General features: G+C 50.3%; 1 protein-coding gene across 1 annotated transcript in view; it reads right to left on the reverse strand.

Annotated features, from left to right (window-relative positions):
* Positions 1–22,192, reverse strand: part of CDH23 (cadherin related 23) — a 214,173-nt gene that overhangs the window by 79,190 nt on the left and 112,791 nt on the right. Inside the window, exons 10-13 of the mRNA XM_052798881.1 lie at positions 15,322–15,434; positions 13,098–13,286; positions 4,261–4,410; positions 3,302–3,460 (exon numbers count right to left, since the gene is read on the reverse strand). Of these exons, the coding sequence (XP_052654841.1) occupies positions 3,302–3,460; positions 4,261–4,410; positions 13,098–13,286; positions 15,322–15,434 (611 nt within the window). The remainder of the gene's footprint in view (positions 1–3,301; positions 3,461–4,260; positions 4,411–13,097; positions 13,287–15,321; positions 15,435–22,192) is intronic.

The raw sequence follows: 22,192 nt of genomic DNA on the forward strand, positions 1-22,192 counted from the left end.
TACTGGCTGCCTGCTTGCTCAAGAAGTGTGAAATTCTTTCTCTGACCTTTTCTGTTATGTTATTAAAAGGCTTCATGGCCAGTTGTTTCAGAAAAAAAATAATATTTCAATATCTGTTGGTAGCTGGGGCAGAACATGCCCATATCTTCAGGCTGAGCTCTGGTCACCTCCCTGCTTTACACCAGCCTTGCAGAAGGAGCGTGCCGCTGTGCAGGACTTCTGAGCCTCTCCAGCCCGGCTTTCCCCTGCGCAGCAGGGCCTGGGGCAGGGGAAAAGAGAAGTTTGCATGGGGAGAGGCCACTAACAACTGCAGATCCCCAGACGGCCCACTCCTCCCTCCGCTTGGCCGTTGGGTTACAATGCACACGTAACTCCAAACTGCAGTAATTTATGTTACAGGGCACCCTGGAAGCTTTGACTGGAGTAAGGACCCCTTCACGCTGGTCCCTGCAAAAGCAAACACAGAAGCAACCTCTGGCCTAAGGGACTTATCCCCATGGGTAAAGAGCATGGAGGCAGGAGAGAAGGCTGCCTTTGGGCATATTGCAGGCTCCCTGCACAGTGCAGGAGCCGTTGCTGTGAAGCCTGGACTCTCCAGATGTCCTCATGCAAGCAAATGACTACCTGAATCTATGTGATAAATGCCTTTTATGGACAGAATTAGACAGATGGACGGATGGATGAATGGACAGATAGAGGGACAGAGGGAATGCGAAATAGAGAACAAAGAGCAAATAAAAAATCTTAGAGGGCAGACAAGGCTGCGCCGTGCCAGGGGAGTAACAGAGATTTGCCCAGGAAGCCGTAGGGGTGCGTATCCGAGTCCACGCTTCTCTGGGCAAAGGGAAAGAGGCAGAGAGCGGAAAGCAGGCAGCGGCTCTGGGTCCCTGCTGGCTGCCTGCACTTCGGGTTGTTTTACAGTTGATTTATACGTGTAACAGGCAATGTTTCTCTCCTGTCACTGACATTAGGAGCTGAAATGCTGCAGAGACGAATGGCCATTTGTCACCGCAAATGAAGTCTGCTTGCTCTCTTTTTTGCCTTGCCATTTTCAGCTGGCCAAGCAGAGGGCAGTGGGGAAAGGGCGGCAGCGAGGAGCGTGCTTGCTCGGCAGGGCAGGCTCGCTGCTCTTCCCAGGTCCTGAAGGAAACCCCTTCCCCTCGCCTACACCCACCCGACCACGCACAGCCAAGGGGAGCTAGCGGGGAAGCCCTTGCTGGAAGATGGGCAACCAGCCCAGGGTCTTCTGGGCTGCTGGGAGTAACTTCTCCTCCTTCCCCAGGACGTGGAGCTGGGCAGAAGATCAGTGATCTCCTATTGCCTTGGGCCCTGCGGTTTTAGCTGCCCACGTCCCTGCTGGGGAGGAGCTGCAGGTGCTGCTCTGCCCTGCCAGCTACGCTCGGCCATCTCCGGCAACGGCTGGTGGGAAGGCTCCTGCCATCCTTTGGCGACCGCTCGCCCGGCCCATGCACTCCCCTGTTCATCCCAACCTCATAAACCTCCCGATTTGTCCTTAGCATCCTGGAAACCCATCACCCCTCAAAACGCATGGCACAAAACCTGCACTTACTTGCACAAAGGGGCATTTTGAAGCACCGAGCAAGGGGGGGAGCCCACAAAAGTCTCCTTTCATGAGGACGTCATTCAGCAGCCACCAAAGAACTGGGCACTCCATGTGGCTGGCCAGGCTTTCTTCAAAAACCCATCCCTAACCCCTCTGGGGGAATACCCATAAAGAGCTCCCAGGCAAGAGGAAAAGAAGGAAAAAAAGAAAAGGAGGAATTTATTAGCAAGGAAAGCAGAGGAGTTGTCTGTGGCACGTGGGACAGTTGGAGAGGCACGGCGCAGACGGGCAGTGCCATGGAAGTGAGCAGAGGGCTGCATCTCGAAGGTGAGCAGCAAGAGCAGGAGGAGCTGGTACTTTATGAGGGTTGTTAAAAGTTTGGGATCAGCTGGGGGGGCAATCTGGATTTCAGCACTAATTGCATCCATTCTGATTTATCATAGAAGATTCAACTCCTGGCATTTTGCGTTCCCTCTGAAACGCTGGCATAGCTGGAAGTTGGGGAAAGAGGAGCTGCAGTAACAATCTCATTGTTTAGTGTCTGACGGCCTGACTAGCTAAACATCTGCTTGAAATATTAATAACTGTCAGATGGGAACAGCTCGGGGGCTCTATACAGTTTCACACCATCTGTTTGTAGAGTAAACACACTTACGCACAGGCACATACACCCAACCCTTTTGTCAGGGCTTTTATTCTCTAGATCGGCACGCCTGTGCGGATGGGAGACCGGGGCTGCGTCCTGGGAGAGCGAGGGCAAGGAGGGGGCCGGGAGGGCAGCCGGAGAGGGAGCCAAGCAAATTCATCTACGACTAATGATAGCAGTAGTAAGGCACTCAAAGCCTAGCAGGGTTGTTGATGCTCCCCGCTTTGATATTTCCCATCCCAGCGGAGCTTTGCTTTCTATTTTGATCATTTTTCAGTGCAGGGTTTTGTTCTGGTTCTTGCTGTGCCCCACACTGGCACTGACATCAACTGACATCGCCCTTGCGCCCTGGGAAATGTATCTTCTTGCCAGGGATTTTGGGTGCTCCCACCAACCCACCCAGGAGGGATGAGCCCTAGGGAAATACTCTGCTATCATCACCACCTCTGTCTGCTGCACCACCGTTCTGCTGCCAGCCATTTAATACCACACTCTGCTAAATACAGTCATTTCCCTCTTTTTCCACCCTTCACCCTTTTATTAGCTCAAATGACCTCGATTTGGTTGAGGAAGATGATGCTTCCAAACAGGGCAGTGAGAAAACCCACACTGAAAAATAAATGTCGGGCGTTTACTCTCACCGATGAAGTGACCAAGTTCAGTAGTACCAGAGCATCTTTTCCCATAAGAAGTAAGGTAAGCAAGAGGCAATGAATATGTAAACGGACACAAGCCATGTACACAACTGAAATACTCAGTGGATCCCATGCAGCGAGGAGGAGGGAGAAGCAAGACCATGACCTCTGGGATCAGTATCTGCAGGAGAAGCTGCTGTCTGCAGATGAGGCCTTTTAGTGCAGGACTCTCCTTGAGTTCCACGTGTGGTGGAAACCACACACACGTCTCCCAGAGACCAGGAAAGGCCGAGACGTCTGCTCCAAAAGCCCACGGGAGGGCTACAGTCCACCCCACTGCCAGCATCTCCCACCACTCTCTTACCGGGTTTCCCAGCCCATCCCTTGGTGACGGGCACCACGGAGCCACATGCGTGCCAAGGGTTTGGCAAAGAGAGCCAGGATGCTCCTACTCACGTGGACCTGGAGGATGGTGGTGCCCACAGTGGTGTTCTCGAAGAGGCTGATGTTGTACAAGGCCTTGCTGAAAATGGGGCGGTTGTCATTCTCGTTAATGAGGTTAATCTTCACACGTGCGAAGCCGACGTGGTCTGGGACGCTCTCATTTGCAAAGAGCTGGACAGAGACAGGAAGCGAAGGGGTGGGTTGGAGACACTGTTTGCGAAGCTTGGGAGAGTTATCTATTCTTCCTTAATGGAGAAAATAATGCTTTCCTGAGCACCCTCACCAGATGAGCCAGCTCAGTGCTAACCACCAAAGCATGGATGCTCAAAAAAAAATAGAAAAGAGCCCCTTCTCTCTCCCCTGGGAGCTGCTCAGCTCTGGATGACCTCAGCCTTTGGGCGAGCCAAACATCCTTCACCACCTGCCCCAAACAGACCCAGCCTCTGCCTGGCAAACTGGAGAACCAGGATCTGCCACCCCACTGCAGCCTGGAGCAAGGGTAGGAAGGCTTCTGCTCATCTTTCTCCAGCAACGCATGAAAGCCCCTCTGCCAGGACTAACACCACTGGTGTGGCATGAGCCCGCTTTGCCTTCCTTGAGAATTTACAGCTCAGGCAGAGAGCGGGACAAAGCTGGAGCAGAAGGCTGGGGAGAGCTTTGGTGCCCGATAGGTGCACTTAAAACAAAGTTTTAGCTCTATAAAGCTTTTACAGCCCTGTGACATAGCAAGGAGGAAAGCACTCTGCTTAAGCTCTTACAGCTGAGCCTTTGGATGTTGGAAAGAGAGAGAAGGCACAGAGCAAATCTCTTCCCCACCTCCTCCTTTTCCTTTGTTATTATTTCCCTTTTTTGGCCATTTTATAACGCTCCAGAGTTTCATAGTGTGGATTAGAGAGAGGAAGAGAGAAGCCTGGTTAATCGTCACTCTTAAAAATATGGACATCTCATAGAGCAGAGGGGTGCAGCCTTACCGAAAATTCGTAGCGAGGAATGGTCTCAAAGTCCAGCGGCACTGCCACGCGGACGCGGATGTCCGCCTTCCCCTGGATGGAGGTTGGCGAGATGATGAAGTGGTTGGAGTTGTTGCCTACCAGGTAAACCTCGAAAATGCTGTTGGGTCCCTGGGAAAGGAGAGAGGAAGGTTGACAGTGACAAAGGAGGAAGGACCTGGCACAGCGGCGGGGTAAGGCTGTGGGCACCCAGGGCCAGCCTGGGGGTGAGCGTAGGACAAAAGCACCGACCCGACTGCAACACCTGTGCATCAGGTGCAAACCTGCTAATGCCAGCAGCTTGGGCACCGCCCTTTGCCTTCAGACATGTAAAAATGCAATTACCAGAGACACAGGGGAGTGTTTCTCTGCTTGGGTTTGGTTAACTGAGGCATAGGGTTCGGCACCAACCTTAAGCACTCTTTGTTGCATTTTATTACGCTTACTGAGTTACAATGCATGTGATTTCTATAAATCTTCTTTTCATGTGCACCCATTTTATACAAAATCCATGTGCACATGAAAGGAATGCATCCCTGGGATGAACCTGCACAGCACACAGCTGGAGGTAAAATCCTTTTACTGTTTCAAGATCCACATACTGGACAGGGTATCACACACCGGGATTTCATTGCCTCGTGCTGGGGAGCACAGCGTGAGTGCCTCTCCTGTGCAGAGGGCTCTTTCCAGTAAGACACCTCAAACTGGGAACTGGAAAACTCATCCTCTCCCAAGACCTGGTCAGCAAAGCAGCAAGACCACTGACATAGGGACAGCAGCATTTTAGGACCCTCGCTCCGGGCCCGGCACCCCTTCCCAAAGCACGGCCCAGCAGAGCACGTGAAAAACAAGTTCAGAAGCTGCCAGAGCTGAATTTCCAGTTTTCCCCGAATGACCTCCCTCCTATCAGAAAAAGGGACCAATTAAATGCACGAAGGGGCACTAATAGCAAAAGCTGGCTAAGCGTGACCGCTGAGAGCCAGCGACATGAGCAGAATCCCCGCTTGCCCTCCTCCTCGCACCCCCCAGCAGCCCGTGGAGCGGGGGGCAAGCTGAGCATCTCTGGTAGAGCCACGTAGCAGGAGCAAGCCCCGAGGGCACCCACAGAGCCACACGAGCCAGCCCCGAGGGCACCCACCGCCTCAGGAGCCCAGCAATGCATGATGGAGAGCAAGCATCGCTACAGAAGGAACAAAAAGGACCCATCTCGGGGCAGACTTTGCTCCTTCCAAGAACTCTTTTGCTGGCAAACTGGGAAGTGGCAATCCCGGCATGAGTGAGGGATGCTCCTTAACACCAGTACGCAGCCTGGGAGTGAGGGAGGGAGCAGAGGGTATGGAGAATGGCAGGGGGAAGCATCGCTCCCCAAGTTGTTATTTCTCACCCTATCCTTAAGATGCCAATTTATAACAGATGATAATTTTCTACCAGTGACAAAAAGCCATTTCATTGAGGAATTTCTGCCCAGCTCTGTTGCCAAGACCTCGGTGTCTCTCCCAGGGCCCAGGGCCCTCCCTGCAGTACACGAAAGCACCTTTCATGGCGGCGAGACGTGAAGGATTTTCTTGGAAGCCAAAGAGGAGAGAGTTTGTTGGAGGCATGAGATAAAAGTTGAAACATCAAAAGAAACCCAAGTATTTGTGGGAAGAGAACCGGGTGGATTAATTCCCCTCCAGCTGGTGAAGGAGATCAGCCTCCAGATACCCACCATCCCTAATTAGCAGCCCCTCGAGTGCCTCAGTCTCCCCACGTGAGGTCTAGAGAAGGGGAATACATCTGCTTCTTGGGAGGGCTGCTGCGAGTTGCCATTCATATATTTATTCGGCTATTTATTTTTTTGTTTCTGCCCCCATGCTGCTTTCCTTGCTCCTGGTTCCCAGAGCCTACGAACCCCCTGCGGATGGCTGAAAGCAAATCTGAATATTCAAATTGTTATCAGCTGCCCAGCAGAAGGGGCTGGCTCAGCCCGGCTCACAGCTAGTAGCCCCCTCTCCAGAGGAAGCCACGGGGAGCTGCTTACATTTTCCTCACCCCTTCCTACCTGCTCCTGCCACCCACAGCAAACAACAGATCTGAAACGTGTTCGTGAAGAAGAAAAACAAGCGCTGTCTCCCCAGGCTCGCTAAAGTCCCGGTGTGCAGTGGTGGGCTCACGGCCGAGCATCATCTCTTTGCAGTGCTGAGGATGAGCACGGGATGTATGGGTGTGCTATCGGTGCACGACCTGTTTTACCTGCTCGTTTTCCTGCTCCAACCCCTTAGCCACCAGCTCCTGTACTGCTCGAGTTTTTTCCCCATCGCTGAAAACAAATTGGCTCCTCTGCTTTCCTTTAGAGGCATAAATTAACGAGCAGCCTGCCAAAGCTTAGCAACCCTACAATAATAAACCCGTCTGCATGCACCCTCCATCCGAAACAAATTGAGCCATAAAGAAACGGGCTTCGGAGGAAAGTTTGCTATTGCACAAAGCCGGGACACGGCCGCACGTTTCCCAGCTCATCACATCCCGTGCCAGCGTGCGGGGCCAGCACTTGCTGTGGCTCGAGGCTGCTGCCCGCTGCCTCCTTCCCGGCAATCAAACCTCTTCCCAGCCGTAGCCGACGCCGCAACTGATGGAAATTTCATGTCAATTCAGCTAAAAGACAATCGTAGCTGCAGTTGGGCGTAATTATTACTTTGTTGTTCGTGTGTGTATTTCTCGGAGTGTGTAATAGGAGCCGCATCGTGTCCCTGCTGCCACAATGCCGGCATCAACCTCATGCCGATACCCGGCTTCTAAAAAAGCGACCGCTGACTGATCTACCCCAAATGCTTCATATTTGAACAATTTGTGATGGACCTGTTTGCCAGCCCCACGTGCCCAATATCTGTCTTAAATTCCAGGGGGCTGGAGCAGAGGGGTGACGGTCCCTGGGCACAGCTAGCACAGCACGGACTGGCAGGCAAAGGCAGAAGCTCAGGTGTGAGGCTGTGAGATGCTAGGAGGTGGGTACGTGTGTCCCTCCAGAAGTCCCAGGCACCACGTGGGACCTGCTCATGCACCTGCTATGAATCGTGGCCAAAAGTCTGCTCTCCCAACCCGCAAGACGCGCTCGCAGGGCATGGTTCACCACAAATCAGGGAATCCCTTCTTACATCAGGAGACCAGAAGCAGCCACATCAGCTGTTCCAGCTTTGACTGAGGATGCATCATAAGCTTTATCCCTGCTTTTTCACCCAGCGTCGCCCACTGGCTTCATCCATCACTCCTGCTCCCACCCAGCCCCTTCCCCATGGGAGCACCCATGGAAATGCTTCAGAAATTATTCAACCTTCTACCAGCCAAAGCAAGTACTTGGCATCGCTTACCAATGGCTACACTAAAACTCAAAGTAAAAAAAACAAACCCAAACCCCTAGATAAGCAAACAACCCTTCCTCAACCATACCACTCCCTGAAATCACCGAGGTGCCCAGGTAGATTGATGGCCTGCAATCATTTTCAGCACAAAGAGAGCTAGATTTAGGAAAAGCAGCCTGGGATCCTCAGTTTTATTCTCTTCATGCTGACTCAGTACAGGGCTGCCTTTGGTTCCCTCTACCCTAGCTCAGCTGCAGCTTGCTTTTACAAAATGGAGAGCCCTGCCTTTCCAAAGCACAAAATTCAGTGTAACTCCAGCTTTCCTCCCAGCCACTTTCTAGGCACGGGCTATTACCTACAAAAAGCTGAGGAGTGTTTAATATCCCTCATTCTGGCAAGTTTGCAAAGAAAGGAAAGTGCTGAGAGTTCAGGAGCGGTGGAGGAGGATGGAAAAAAAGAGAGGGTTTTTTTTTAAAAAAGCAATTAGTACCTCTTTGTACGGCTTGGATACCTTATGCCTGGTTCTAGCTAGTCAGAGACAAATAATGCTTAATCCTTCCTTTGAAAACACAAGGCATAAAGAGGTTTATTCTCTCCACCCACTTCAAGGCATTTAACTCGAGTGCTCTGAATAGCCTCTCTGGAGTTGCCTGCCTCTCTCCCGCTGCCCAGCCAGCCAGCTCAGGCTCCCAGCACCCGTTGCTTGCCCAGCACCCATTGCCGACCCAGCACCCAAGCACGACAACATCAATAACCCTTTTGAGGGCTCGCTGGGCACGGGCGCTTGCCCCCTGCATCCCTAAGGACCTTACTGTGGTCACAGGTGATGCATGATGCCTGGAGCAAAATGCTCCCCAGCATTTCTGATCCTCCTTCCCCACACTGGCATCCCTTTTCTCACATCTTTTTGTCTGTCCTAAGTGTCAGTCCTTGCCCGCTCCCCCCCTCCCGGAGGAGTTTTCTCCTTCCCTGCTCTCCCCAGGTTATCTGCTGAATTCCACACACGCTTGCACAGACGGGATCAATCCGAGGCTGCCTTGCCTTCAGCTTATCTCTGCTCCAAATGATTGATTTTCCCTCTTTAAGGGTAATTTGCTGGTGAATTCCATGTATTGCAAAAACCCCTGTGAAATCTAATTCAGCCCGACTGGCAGCTGGCACTTTTGGGAGAGAATACTCGAGCGCCGTCAATTCCCCTTACAGTTCCTTGCCGTGTAGATCATATTTATAGTGCACGTGTCTGTCATATGCATATATATGCTACGGATGATTCATATATTGCACCTGCACACGCATGGGCACATACGAAATCCCTACGCGAGTCTCTGATGTAGCTTTATGCAACAAATACCGTGTATTCCCATGGCCTGGATTTTCTTTTTTTAAAGTCCCCATTTATCTTCCTCAGTATGCTTATTTTGGAGAATTGCTTCAAAATTATTTTAAAATGTCAGACCATCATACTTGTGCTTTATACAGCTTCTGCCCTTTTCTTCCTCTTCAGTCAACCGCGTCAAGGAAAATCAAGTCAAAGCCACGGTAGAAGAGCTGGTTTCTCTGGCGTGCCCTGGGAAAGTACGCTGCCGTTTCTCTTAATATACCTTTGTGGATCTTGCAGTGATAGGAAGCTCAGATGGGGGATGCCCTGAAGGATGCCCTGCTCCTTTTCCTGCATGGCCAAACCCTTGCCTTCTCCCCAAAATACTGAGTCAAGCCACCAGGCCGTAAAATACCAGCATATCCAGAAAGGATATCCATGTCCCCCACCTCAGCCAGCCTTGGAGCTGATGAGCCTGAGCTAACCAGCCCTCCAAATTAACACAAACTTGTTCCACAGCTCGGGGCTTTTGCTCTCAACCTGGAAACAAACCTTGCTGCAAAAGTAGATAATTCAAGGCTTTAATATTCCGTCTCGTAGACAGGATTTATTCGTCCCTGCTGATCTAGCGCAACGTGAATGAGACGAGAATCCAAACCCGGCCTGGGAGTGTATATACATACTGGTCTTCTGTGGTGTCCAGTTGAGCGTAAGCTCAGTCTAAATATGGGGAAACTTTCACAGATTTTCATAAACAGCTCTCAAAACGGCTTTGGAAAGGTATTCAATTGGTTTGCTGTCTATCTGGCAGAGAGAGAAACTCAGCTGCACAGTGGTTAATGCTTTTTTCTTGCTTCATAGAAGGCCGGGTCCAAAACCCTGTGCAAACCCTGTGTATTGAGTTCTCCTGTGTTCAAGTGTTTTCGATAGAGAATGCAAAAAGACGAGCCGTAGAGAATGCAAAAAGAAAAGCCAGCACGCCCAGTTGAACACCTCTTGGCTGCACCCTGAATCCACATCTGGGGTCATCTCAGCTCAATGTGGGTGCATCCTCCTGAGATGCTCCCCATGCCACCTCGCACCCCCAGCCAGCTCCTCTTGGAGCAAGACCGTGACCAAGTTTGAGGGACGGCAGCTGGGAGTTTGCAAAGGACAGACTCAGAGGAACTGGTTTCTCCTTGGAGGCACCAAGCTTAGGTACCTTGTCGGAGACGTTAATGCCAGCCGAGCTCCAGAAAGGCACTTAAACACAGAGGTAAATTCAAGCGCATGCTTTCAAGCGTGGTCTTGTGTGCAATGTAAATACGTTTTTAAGTGCTTTGCTGAATCGTTTAATCTAACTCCTTCAAAAAGCAATCATTTAAGTTTGTGCAAAACACACCAGAAGAAAGAAAGACCAAAACCCCACCATTTAAAAAGGCCACGTGGGCCTGGTTACAAAACACCTTCTTGTTTAATGGCCTTGGCAGCCTACGCAGTGTGTTTTAAGGGCCAGACCCACGTGAAACCCCTTTCCCCAGCTCTACAAAGACACAACCGGGGTGCGATGGCAGGCAGGTTCCCCAAGGCCGCCCAACTCCACAGGACTCCTGAGTGGGGCAAGGTTCAGGCGTGGGCTGCTCCATCCAAGTAGGACCTCAACAAGTGTGAGGGCTGAAGGAACAGCTTCAAAATTTGCTGGAGGGGCCAGAACAAGGCTGGATGGCTTGGCTCCAGAAAGAAACCAACCTGCCAAGGGGCTTTCCCAGGACTTAACGACATAGGTTGGGAGGCAGAAGACAAAACTCAAGTAAAATGATCTTCCTGAAGACTCTAGCTTTGATTTCATATGTCTCTATCCATCTGCTCTCATTTATTTATTTAGCTGCTCTCCCCGGAGACATGTATAATTCTCTTCTTGTTTTCCTTTGCCCCTTACACAAATGAATCGTGTCATCTCCAGCATGAAGGCCATGCTGGCAAAATAGCTTTTGTCAGCCACGTCCTCAGTTGCATCCCTGCCTGAAGACCTCGGTCCTCGTCATCCCATCCCTCCACCCCTGCACCCACAGAGAGCCAAGAGAGCCTGGTGCCATCTCGGCTACCTCAAATCCAGATGGTTTGTAGAAGCCTCGCAACTCTCATGAGGTACTTGAGCATCGAAAATATCACCGTCAGGCAACTGTCTTCCCTTTCTGTAAGTTTTTTACTGAAAGTTTGGGGGTCTTGGGACTTCTATAAATACACTGCCCGGGAAGCAGTGCTAGAACAAGCCTGGCTGCAGATGCAGTCCCACTTCTATCTCATATACATCTTTTTCACAACCTGGGTATCCTCTCACCATTTTTTTCCCCCAAAGTGCTACCTTGATGGTTAATCCATTTGCAAGCATCCACAAGGGGAAATAAGAAAGATCCACCGCAGGATAATGTAGAAAAAAAACCCCAATTGCTTATAACTTTCCTCCCTCCAGATATTCCAAGACATCAGCTCTCTTGTGCTTCTTTTCAGTGAAAATAATGCTACGGTCAAAGCAATCCAGGCTAATATGACAGTCTCCAAAGACACGTACAGTAAAACTCCTTCAGACTCCCTTAGTGCAAGAGGTCCTCTCAGCAGTTTTAAAAATCTCAGCCAATTCTTTTGGGGAAATCTCAGGAAGTTAAAGAAATACATCAAAAGAATGAGTCTATTTTTTGCTGGCACGATCGGGAAGGCAAGGCTATTTTTTATTCTCCCATTTTAAAATTAGCAAGGCTGAAAAGTGAATTCTTGAATGGGAGTCACTCCAGTAAAATGAGCTTTTAACCAGAAATAATGACAGATCCTTCATCCTTCTGGCACAAACAGGAGTGTTACAATGCCCTTCAAGAACGGATCTGCTGACATCTCTCAGAAAGCACGACAGCGGCTCTATTCAGAAACTATCCTAAGCATCTGTCATATCCATATCTTCTTTATTAGCAATTGACATTTTCAAGAAAAAACAGTCTCTTTATCTGCTTAATAGCTCATCTGCACCTCTTCAGGCTGAACTCATAACTCTTGGATGGTGACATCATGTCACAAGTAGATTATTAGTTCTGTGTCATAATCACTTCACATGGAAAAAAATGGGGTTTCTGGGTAGCTTTACGAGACATGGTGAACTCCACCCAGGGCTGGGGAAAAGCAAATCCATCATTTCATCCAGAAAAGGCATCTTAGAAGATGACCCACTGGGATTTCGGTGGGGAGGGGGAGATGTTCCTTCTCGTATTCCTTGGTGCTATCACATTGTTTACCTGAAGCATCAGGAAAACATCCTGATATTACCATTTATTCTGACAACCCCTCTCCCCTTGTCTCTCACTTGGCCTGAAGAGGAATAGGGATGGTAGAAGCCTGTAGCCAGAGCCTTTCTGAGGGATTTTGGAAAGTTCACCATGAGGTGTCAGCACTTGTTTGAAGCAGACACCACACAGCGTGGCGGGGTTGGAGGGTACCGGCACACGGAAGCAGCCAGACGTGAACTGCACAAGTCAAATAATCAGAGTAATTGAAGGCTGCAAGCCCAAGGCTGGAAAACATGCTGCAATCCCTACGTGGCATGGACCGGTGCGTAACAAATACAAGCTCCATTAACACAAGGGAGGAACAAGCCTCCAGTGCTCCCGGCTCGTCTGCGGTGATGAACTGGTATCCCAGTCCCTGCCATGCTTCCTCCAGCTCCACGCTAGCGGGTATCTCTTACCTCCTCCCTGACAGCAGCGGTACCCATCCCCGCCGGGGCAGAAAGCCCAGAGGTCCTTTCTTTCCCCTCCCTGGCAGGTCCCCTGGGAGCCCAGCAGAAAACCTCCTCCCTTTCTAAAACAGACTGGCAAAGGACTGCCCAACAAGAGCCCTCAGAAGCGGGCGAGAATCAGCATCCCACACAATCCTATTTTCTGGCTCTCAGTGGCCGTGCAATCCTGACTGCATTAAAGCACATGCTGTGCCTGCGCTCTGGGGAGGGCACCTGCATTCGGGGTACCGAGCAAGCAGAGCAACGGCAGCAGTAAGAGCTGAAAAAGTGGGTATCAGGACATAACCATGCACGTCATCACAGGTTCATCAATGACTTAGCCTTCCCTGCACCCCCAAAACCACACCAGTGCTACCCTACAAAGGATGGACAGAAGCGCCCGTGGCAGGGGATACCTCACCTCGTCTTTGTCCTGCACCTGGATGAAGAGGGGAAGGGCAAAGCCCACCTGGGCCAGTTCTGGGATGGCCACGCTGTACTCCGAGCTGTTGAATTCAGGTGCGTTGTCATTGATGTCAATGACTAGGATGTTGAAGGTGGTGGTGACGGTGGCATTAGAGGGTGTGCGGTCATCGTTTAGCTCTGTCCCCTGCAAGCAGACAAAACAACAGGGCAGCCTTTATTTTTCAAAGAATAAACGTAGAAGTATTTTTCAAAGAATATATGTAAAAGAAGGTGCGCGTGCCGTGATTAGAGACTCTTGCAGCTTTTACTTCCTCCACTTTGCCAAGGAAGGATGCTCAGTCGGTTCTGCCATTGCCCCTTAACCTTGAGCACCTTTCCACACCGCTGACCCATTAACACAGACAGATATTGACCCAGCTCTTCCATCACCCATGCGTCAGACCCACAGCACCCTTGCAAAGCTTCCCAGGGGATTAACATTTCCCTCGGGATGGCTGTGGCCAAGTTCTCATTTGCCCCTGTCATGCAACAGGTTGTCAGGACTCAGAGTCACGTTAGGGGATAAGTACGTGATTTCCCTGCCACAAGCATTTAAACCCAAAAATTGCCTTGTGAGATGTGGGGGACAGACCTCAAAATAAGGGAGACCATGACGGAGCAAGGAGTACTCCTGTTTTCTCCTCTGCCATCTCCTGACGTGGAACCAGGAGCAGGCAGCTAACCACCATAGTACTACCGAAGGGACAGAAGACTAGGGCAACAGAGGAAAACAAGATTTAGACCTTAAAATAGGTTTGGCAACATGTGTCTAAATACAGAGCTGAGTCATGACTCCGTATCACACCTCTGTCTCAAGAAGGACTTTAATTTTGCTTTCCCAAAACAAAAGAGTGCAGATTTTATTGCCAGAGAAGCAAGACTTGTGAAACAGCCTTTTCAAGCAGAGTCCCTCCTCTTGTCCTTTGGATAATCTTGCTTTGCTGTGGGCACAGAAAAGCAACATTAACACGACCCACACGGCTCATTGCTATTCACCGCTTCTGCACACAACAGCAGAACAGGCTGATCCGAACAAGGAGCAATCCAGCTGTATTTTCGCTGCGTGCTCCAGGACGAGAGCAGCAGAGAACATTTTGGGTCCCGGGGATGCAGGACGCCGAGAGTTGGCATTTGCGGGAGGATGCAAAGTTTGTGGGGAGAGGAAATAAAAATCTATCAGATCAACAGAATATAGTTGGAACTCCATTATCATGCAGGCAGGAAAACAGGCAAGTTTTCAGATTCACAAACCTTTCCAAGATTAAACAGATATTTTTGTCCCTATTAAAAACAGACAATCCTCCCTCTCTTGATTTCTACTGAATTGAAACTGTAAAATCCCAAACCAAGAGATACCAGGGACAGATGCGGATCTCTTCCCCATGCATAAAGCCCCACAGTACAACCTGTGCTTGAGACCCAGAGCGGTAATTTCTTCTCCCTTTGCCCACACCCCCCCCCGACAAAGCATTGCCAAAACGAGAAGGCGATGTGCTGCCTGCTGCCCTCCCAATCAATGACCCTTCCTACAATGCTGATTTTTCCCCACCCCAGCCCAGCAGAATCTATACTTCTAAATGTGTTTCCAACCAGCTGCCCAGCTTGGTATTGATTTTAATTACAGGGCTGCGAGCAGAGCCAGGGAGCCACTCTCAGGTGGGGCTGGTGGGGCTGGAAGACCACGCTCCAGTGCCTTTTCTTGACGAGGCAACTTTCAGCATCACTCCCTCCCCGTGCCTGCCTGCACTGGGCAGATGCAGATGATGCCCTGTTACACCGCTGCCCGCTGACATGACAAAATGTTCCTGTTTTTCTGGGGGTTTGAGGGGAGAAAGGTGGGAAACGGGTGCCTGAATGTAGATGTCTCGTGCTATTTGCAATCCCAGGGCATCTGCATGCTGCCAGCAGCTACAACCACAGGCGGATCTAGTTGGAGACCGGGCAGGGCACCAAAAATGGTTACATCCATATAGAGGCAACCACGTTTTGGGCCACCATACGAGGGGGCTGTGTTAAACATCTCGCTTGGCTTGGCTGGGGAACAGCACATCATGGCTCTGGATGCCCACAGGAGCAACATGTCCCAGGTTTGCGTCTCCACCTCGACGGAGTTGTCCCCAAGCAGGATGCTTTCCCCATCCTGCTCTGCCAGTGTGCCTGCTGGATGGAGGAGGTCTCACCTTCACTGTGAGGATGAATCCAGCGCTATAGAAGGGGTTTTCCCGGTCCAGTGGCCCATTCAGAGTTAAGGCTCCACTAATGTAGTCCAGCGCAAAGATGCTGTTGGTGTTACCTGAGAAGAATAACAGGCAGTGTGAGCACAAGCAGCCGGTACCGCCGATGCCAAATGGTGCTTGGGGTAACGCAGAGGAAAGCGGGAGGACACGAGCCTCTTCCCCCTCCATGCACGACTGGACCCGGTGTTTGAAAGAGAGGTTTTACAGAGCAGAACCCGCTGCCAGGCCAGGAGCTCCAAGCTGGGCACAGGCTGCAGTGGGGTCTGTGAACCCCACGCATTATCTCAACGTGCTTTAAAACGTAATGGCTGTAATGATCCTCTCCTCCTCTCACCTGCCCCAGCTCAGGGCTCACGATGGTGCTTTCCTTCCAACAGCCAATAAAGTCGCGAATGCTGCAAGCAGCTGAAGAATTTCAAAGGGTTTTGGTTATTAAAATATGCAACAGCACTGCTGAAACCCGGGCCGAATCCAGGTGCTCCCCTCTGAACAACCACCCGCATTCACAGGGCACTGTGTCCCTGAGGTGGACATAGCCTCTCTCTTAAAATATAAGAGTTAAGGGACATCAGTCCAGGTTAATCAGAGGAAGGTGCAGATGGACCAAGCTCACAAGTAATTCTTCACATAACAAGCAGTAGCTTAACTGTGGGGACTCTTGCCAGAGGATGCTGAGGATGATAAAAGTCCACACGTATTCAAGGAGAGACCTGGGAGGTTAATGAAAGAATAAAAATCTATCAAATAACAGAGAAGCCACATGCAGCTCAGGAATTTTCTTAGCTGGACATATTTGGTGCCAGGGAGAGTATTAGGGTAAGTACTATAGGCTCTTGCCCTACTTTTGTGCTCTTGCCAGATATGTTGACCCCATGCAGCTGCTTTGTTTTCCTCTACTTGAGCCAAATTTGGCCTCTGTGCCGGTTCTTATGTGCAAGCAACCAGACAAGGTGCCATGGAAGGCTCTGCTGCCTCTGCCGAGCATCCTATCCTCAGCTTGACTCCTCCTCTGGAATTAGACACCCAGAGAGGATTAAGACAACGCTTGAGTCTCCGGCCAGCAGATGCTAAAAAGGCAAATGTCCTGCACTGAGAATGCCCTTGCGGCAGTCCCAGGTCCTCTTTCTATCAGCCAGACAAAAGAAAGCAGTTGGTATGTGGAACCTGGGATACCTGATGCCAGCCTGACACAATACCAGAGGAGGCTGCTGATTTAGTGATAATGAAAGAGGTTATACACAGGGATATGGCCACCCACACCACTCCCCTCATTGTCTCACAGTATGCAGAAACCTCTGATCCAGCCCCAAATGGGAGCGAGGAAACCCTGCAGGTACGCTATATTTGTCCCAGTCAAAAATACCCCCCCCGTCTTCTCAATATATCTCAGCGCGAACGAAACACACACAACATTTGTCATTTCCCTGGAAGGGAGCTGCAAGACAGATCTGCTGCCGCAGAAACTTGTTTCCCATCACTCAGCATCCACCTCGCTCCCTTCCCATCCCCCATTTAACCACAGCTGCACCTTTTGTGGGATGGCCAAAGCCTCCGGGTCCGGCTCTCCCCTCCCTCCCAGCCCCGGGAGCCACCCTGGCCTTCACGAGCCGCTGGCTGCCAGCATCTCCTCTCTCTCCCAGAGCCCTAAATGCCATAACACCTTTCTCCCCCATTACCGAGCTTTTATATCTTCCTCTTGGACCGAATGCCTCCCATTTCTGTCCTTGGTCCTCTCTTCTCTCCATCCGAAATGGCCCATTGACTGCTAACCAGCTTAATGAACTGATGCGCGGCTACTTAAAGTATTAGCAGCAGCCTTGCTTTTATTTAATCCAACTTTCGCTGCGATCCACGAAGATCTCTAGTCTCCTCCGTCGGACGATTCCCCTCTTTTCATCTTGACTTCCCACCTTTGCTCTGTAATTTACGGCTGACTTTTTAAGAGACTTCTTCTGATACCAGCTTTGAAGGACACTTCACCAGATGTATTGAATTGTGCTGCAAGGCATTTAAATGCTCCAGGATGCCATGTTGCCATGGTAAAGTTTATGCATCAGGGCAATCTTGGTACACTCCCCCTAATATAAAGTGTAATAAAATACCTTTTTAATCACAAAATACTGTTCTGCTAACAGGAATCTGTAAATGTGGAGACCAATGGATTTTAGTGGAAATAGGTCAATGGGGCAGGAATTTGACACAATGGACTAAACCCAGCACCGAGCTCCATGTCCTAAAAATGGTTATGTGTTTCACATTTGACCACAATCATTTTTTGAAGGATGGACAAATAAATTAGGGACTCAAATACCCTCCCAGGCTGCACATCAGAGGCTTTTCTCTAGGCTCAGCCTCCCCAACACCGCTCAGATGGCAGATATGCATCTGATGCCCTCTGGGGCGCCTTTCTGCTAGCAGAGAATTGCCGGCTTTGCAAATTAGCCTCAGAAAGGAAAGAGGTGTCTCCAAACTCGTCCCTCAGAGGCCTTTCATAATTTCCTTTACAATGCCTCTCCAACCACCGCTTCATTATTCCTCTGACCAGTGATCCCCGCTGAAGTACTCGCACTGCCGAACAATGCACATTCCCCCGAGACGCTTTCATTGCAAAAATCTCTCTAATCATCTTCGCATGTCTTCACTTTCCTCAGAGCAAGGGACAAAAAAAAAGGGGGGCAAACCAGTCAATTTTGTCTTTCCTTCCCCCCAGTCTCTCACTCTCCCCACCTCTGTATAATTTCTCCTCCCCACCTGGTTCTCCCATTATCTCTCAGTCATCTTCCTGACCCAGGAAAAAGCCGAGCCTGAATTAAGCACAGCTTAATCTGCAGCTGCTGGTGCAGACGGGCACACCGACTGATGGCTTTCAACCCGTTTGTCCGCTCCACTGCTCTTCCAGTGCTCACTCTGTCCTGCTCCCAGTTGCACCGGTTGCAAGCTCCCAGCTGGCCACCCGCAGCCGCCCGTGCCCGTGGTGTCCTCGGAGGTAGGTGGATGCCATGAGCTGAGCCAGCTTCTGCTCGCACTGCCCCAAAACTCTGGCCAATGGCTTGCGTGGCCAGTGGCCAGCGCTGCCTGCCGGGCACGTCAACAGAGCAAACAGCGGTTTGCTCATCGCTGGTTTTGAAGTGATACCGCAATGCACAGACATGTGATGGAGAACACGGAGGGGATGGAGAACCTTTGCAGGGATTTCAAACCCAGTTGAGATCCCCAGATAATCCTGTTTCTCGGAGGACGCGGAACGGCGCAGACTTTTCCATCTCCAAGTTTGCACTCTGCAAACTGTTTTAATGACGCAGACAGGAACTATTGTGGCCACACTTGACAGTGAAGCCAAGTGACCTTCAAGAAGGTGCCCCTGCTGCCCCCCCTCCTTTGTGTCCCCCTCGCATTCTCTCTCACAAGCAGCGCTCACGCCATGGCACACACAACCTTCTGCTCCGCGCCAGGCAGGCAACGAAACGATCGCTCCCTTGGCTCAGGAGTTACCAGCTGCTGGACGTGTCCCTGCTTGAGCCATCTACTGCCCAGCCTGAAGTCTGAACCACCAAAGCATTTCTAGATGGAGACCAAGGACTTCATTTCCACGCCTCTGGTTTGAGAAGGAAGCCCAAGACAATGCTCTGGTTTCTGCTAAACAGAGGCTTACACGTCCTCCACCTCCTTCCCCATGTGGACAAGGATGTGGCACGTTCACAGAGAACCAGGCGATCCAGCTCCATTGCACAGAGCAGGCAAAGCTAAGGAATAAATGGGTCTTTCATCAGCAAAGGAGGAGCTCTGCTTTTAAGTGCTGGGAAAGCAAAGAGGGCTTTAAGAAAAGCAGGGCAGGGAGGAGAAAGTAAACGTGAGGCTGCCTAGGAGGTAGCATCCACCCCAGAGGGACATCCCGTAGGAAGGCAGGCTCCGCTTCGACCTCATTGCTACCACTGCAAACCTATGGAGCTGGACACAATGCAAGGCAGGGGACAGCAGGAGAGACCGGGATAGAGACCCAGGGTAGGAATCAGAGATGGGGCAGAACTTAAATGATGGGAAGGGAAAGGCTGAGCAGCAAAAAGGAGCACAGAGAGAAGGAAAGCAAAACACACAATGTTTTTAAATACTCAAAAAGACAAAGGAAAGGTGAGAACAAAAAAAAAAAAAAAAAAAGAATGAACTTTGGGACAGCAATATGAATGCATTTCTGGCAAACTCGTTGCTCTCACCTGGCAACGAACAGGCTTGCTCAGGACATACGAGCCCAGCTTCTTGTTATGACATGGGTAAAAGGAGAAGGAAAACTTCCCCATCCCGCTGTCCATGTGGGGGTACAGGGACAGCAGCAGCTCCTACACCCGCCACAGCCAGGCAGGGAACCGGGGAGGCAGGAACCAATGCGGCACTGGGTTGGGAGCAACAGGATGGATGGCAGTAGCCCATTCGCAGTGTTTTTCCAGACTCATTGAGGAACGGATGGTGGCATAGGCATAATTTTGGAGAAACACTGCTATAACGAGGGGTTTTATAGATGAGGGCCATAATGTTTAATTGCCCTCAGCCAACGTTCTCACAGTTTAAAAAGGCCATTAAAAATACTGGCTCAAACCCAGGGAAGAAAAAAAGAAAAAGAAAAAGGAGAAAAAGAGAAAGAAAAAAGAAGAGAAGAGAAAAAGAAAAAAAAAAAAAGAAGAGAAAAAAAGACATTGATATCTCCTCCTTCTTCCCTACCGCTTTGGCCTTTGAGCATTGTTCAAAACCCTAGGAGAAAGAGATGCAGCTATTGCCCAGCTCTAGCGAAGAGCTACCTGTCAGCCAGAGGAAGCCGATTTCCCCGCGCAGAAGAATTTTCCCACCCCCCTCTACACGAAGGGCCATTTGTATCAGGGAGCTGCAGCCTCAAAAAGCACAGGGCTTGCTGAGCCGCTGAACTTGGAGCGGATGACTTTCATGAGATGTGAAAGGGGAACCCATCACACACCTTGTGCCGGATAATTTATTAATCAAAATGTGCTCCGTCAGGACTCCTCGGCACTGAAATAGATGCTGTTGGATGTGGTTCATAGAGTCAGCAACAGACACAGTTATCATCGTATAAATAGTCCATCAGCTGCTGTGACCACCTCGCTGCTCTTCACCTTGAGTTTTTGCCCCTGTGCGATATACAGGGAAGCACACCAGGGCAGATACTTTGCCCCACGCTTAAATTCAAAGGAAACAAGTTATTTCCAAAGGAAAAGGGGTTATTACAACCTGAGCAATATTTCTTCATTCTGCGTGAAATCAAGATGCTCTAAAAACCAGTGCCCGTTTCTCCCGCTCTGGACTTTGGTTTGCTCTTCTTCCCAGAAGATGCAGCTCTCTCTGGGACAACTGATTCAAGCCCAAAGCTGCATGCCGGCACTCCTCCGCACACGCCTGGTCTGCAAACAGGCACTTTTAGTATCTTCCCCAAAAGATTTAATTGCCCGTTCTAGCACAACTGGCAGAATTTCTGATCTTGCAGAGCCACAAAAGAAGCTTGGATTAAATGCTCACACGGTTCCCTTTTTTGGAACCGAACATACAGTACGAGAAAATAAAAGGAGAGATTTATCACCCGAGGTGCAATCCCCCTCCCGAAGTCCCCAGGAGCTGCGGCCGGGTACCAGAGAGGAGAACAGATCCCGCAGAGTTTAAAGGTTCCTGCTCTGAGTGTAATTCACCACATGAAAGGACGCTGAGTCTTGGACCACAACCACCGTTCCCCCACGCCATCTAAAATATGCTCAGTGGCTCAAAGGGAAGGCAAATCATCAGCACTGCCTGGCTTGGTTGTTTTCCTCCCAGCCTTTCCTCTTTCTGTGAATCTAACCCTAAAACCTGCTACAGGAGAGCAGCCAACAGCTGGATCGTGAGTCAAGACAGCAGAGCAACGCAGGGAAAACTACCCTAAATGTTTATTTCACTCATTTCTGTAAACGCAACACTTTAACCCGCCACCCGAGCTCGCAGAGGATTTTGTCCTAATAAACAGGGCGCAGAAGACAGCGTGCGTTCCCAGAGAGAACGGGCTGGTCGGGGCTGCCAGGCACTGCCACCTCGGAGCAGCGGTTGCAGAACACGCTCTCAGCCCGCAGCCAAAGAATGTCTACACATAAAACTGGCACTTTCTTAACAGCTACTGTGCCTGGGCTGGATTGAGAGACCCACAAATCACCTCTTCTGCCTCTCCCACAGCAGTAGGCGGACTCATCAGAACATGAAAGGAGTACGCTGTAATATGCCCGGTAACAAGTCTGAATCAGCTTTTAACATAAACACCACATCTCCAGGCTCAACACCTTTCAGAAAAACTTCCATTAAAAACCATCTCAGAAACAGTTGTTTTCTCTAGCCCCAGCATGAACAGAGACAGCGCAGGTTTATCCTTCTCCAGCGGTTGCCAACATCTTGAATACACATTAAATCCCAGGAAGTTAAGTAGGAAGTCCCAGAAATTAAACAAAAAATATGCTTTTGTTTTGTATTTACACATAAATGGGAATGTATAGTTTTAATTACCGAAGACCATTTGCTGGGGGACCGCCTGCCATGCAAAGCATTATCCCAACCGTATCTCTTTCTAGTGATTTCTGGATTGCCAGGGAGCCAAAGCAAGATGCCAACGTGATGACGAAGCATCATTAGCAGCGGGGAGGAAGACGAGGAGCAACGGAGCCAAGAAAAGAGGGGCTGTGGCCGCAGCCACCATCTCTTCTTTGTGCTGTCTCATCCCCTTGCATTGGCAGGGTGGAAAAACAGCCTTTGATGAATAACTCGGCGTGAGGCACTTTTCCACCCATCAGCGTGT

The sequence above is a fragment of the Harpia harpyja genome, chromosome 10 (genome assembly GCF_026419915.1).
Source record: "Harpia harpyja isolate bHarHar1 chromosome 10, bHarHar1 primary haplotype, whole genome shotgun sequence".
Classification (NCBI taxonomy): Eukaryota; Metazoa; Chordata; class Aves; order Accipitriformes; family Accipitridae; genus Harpia; species Harpia harpyja.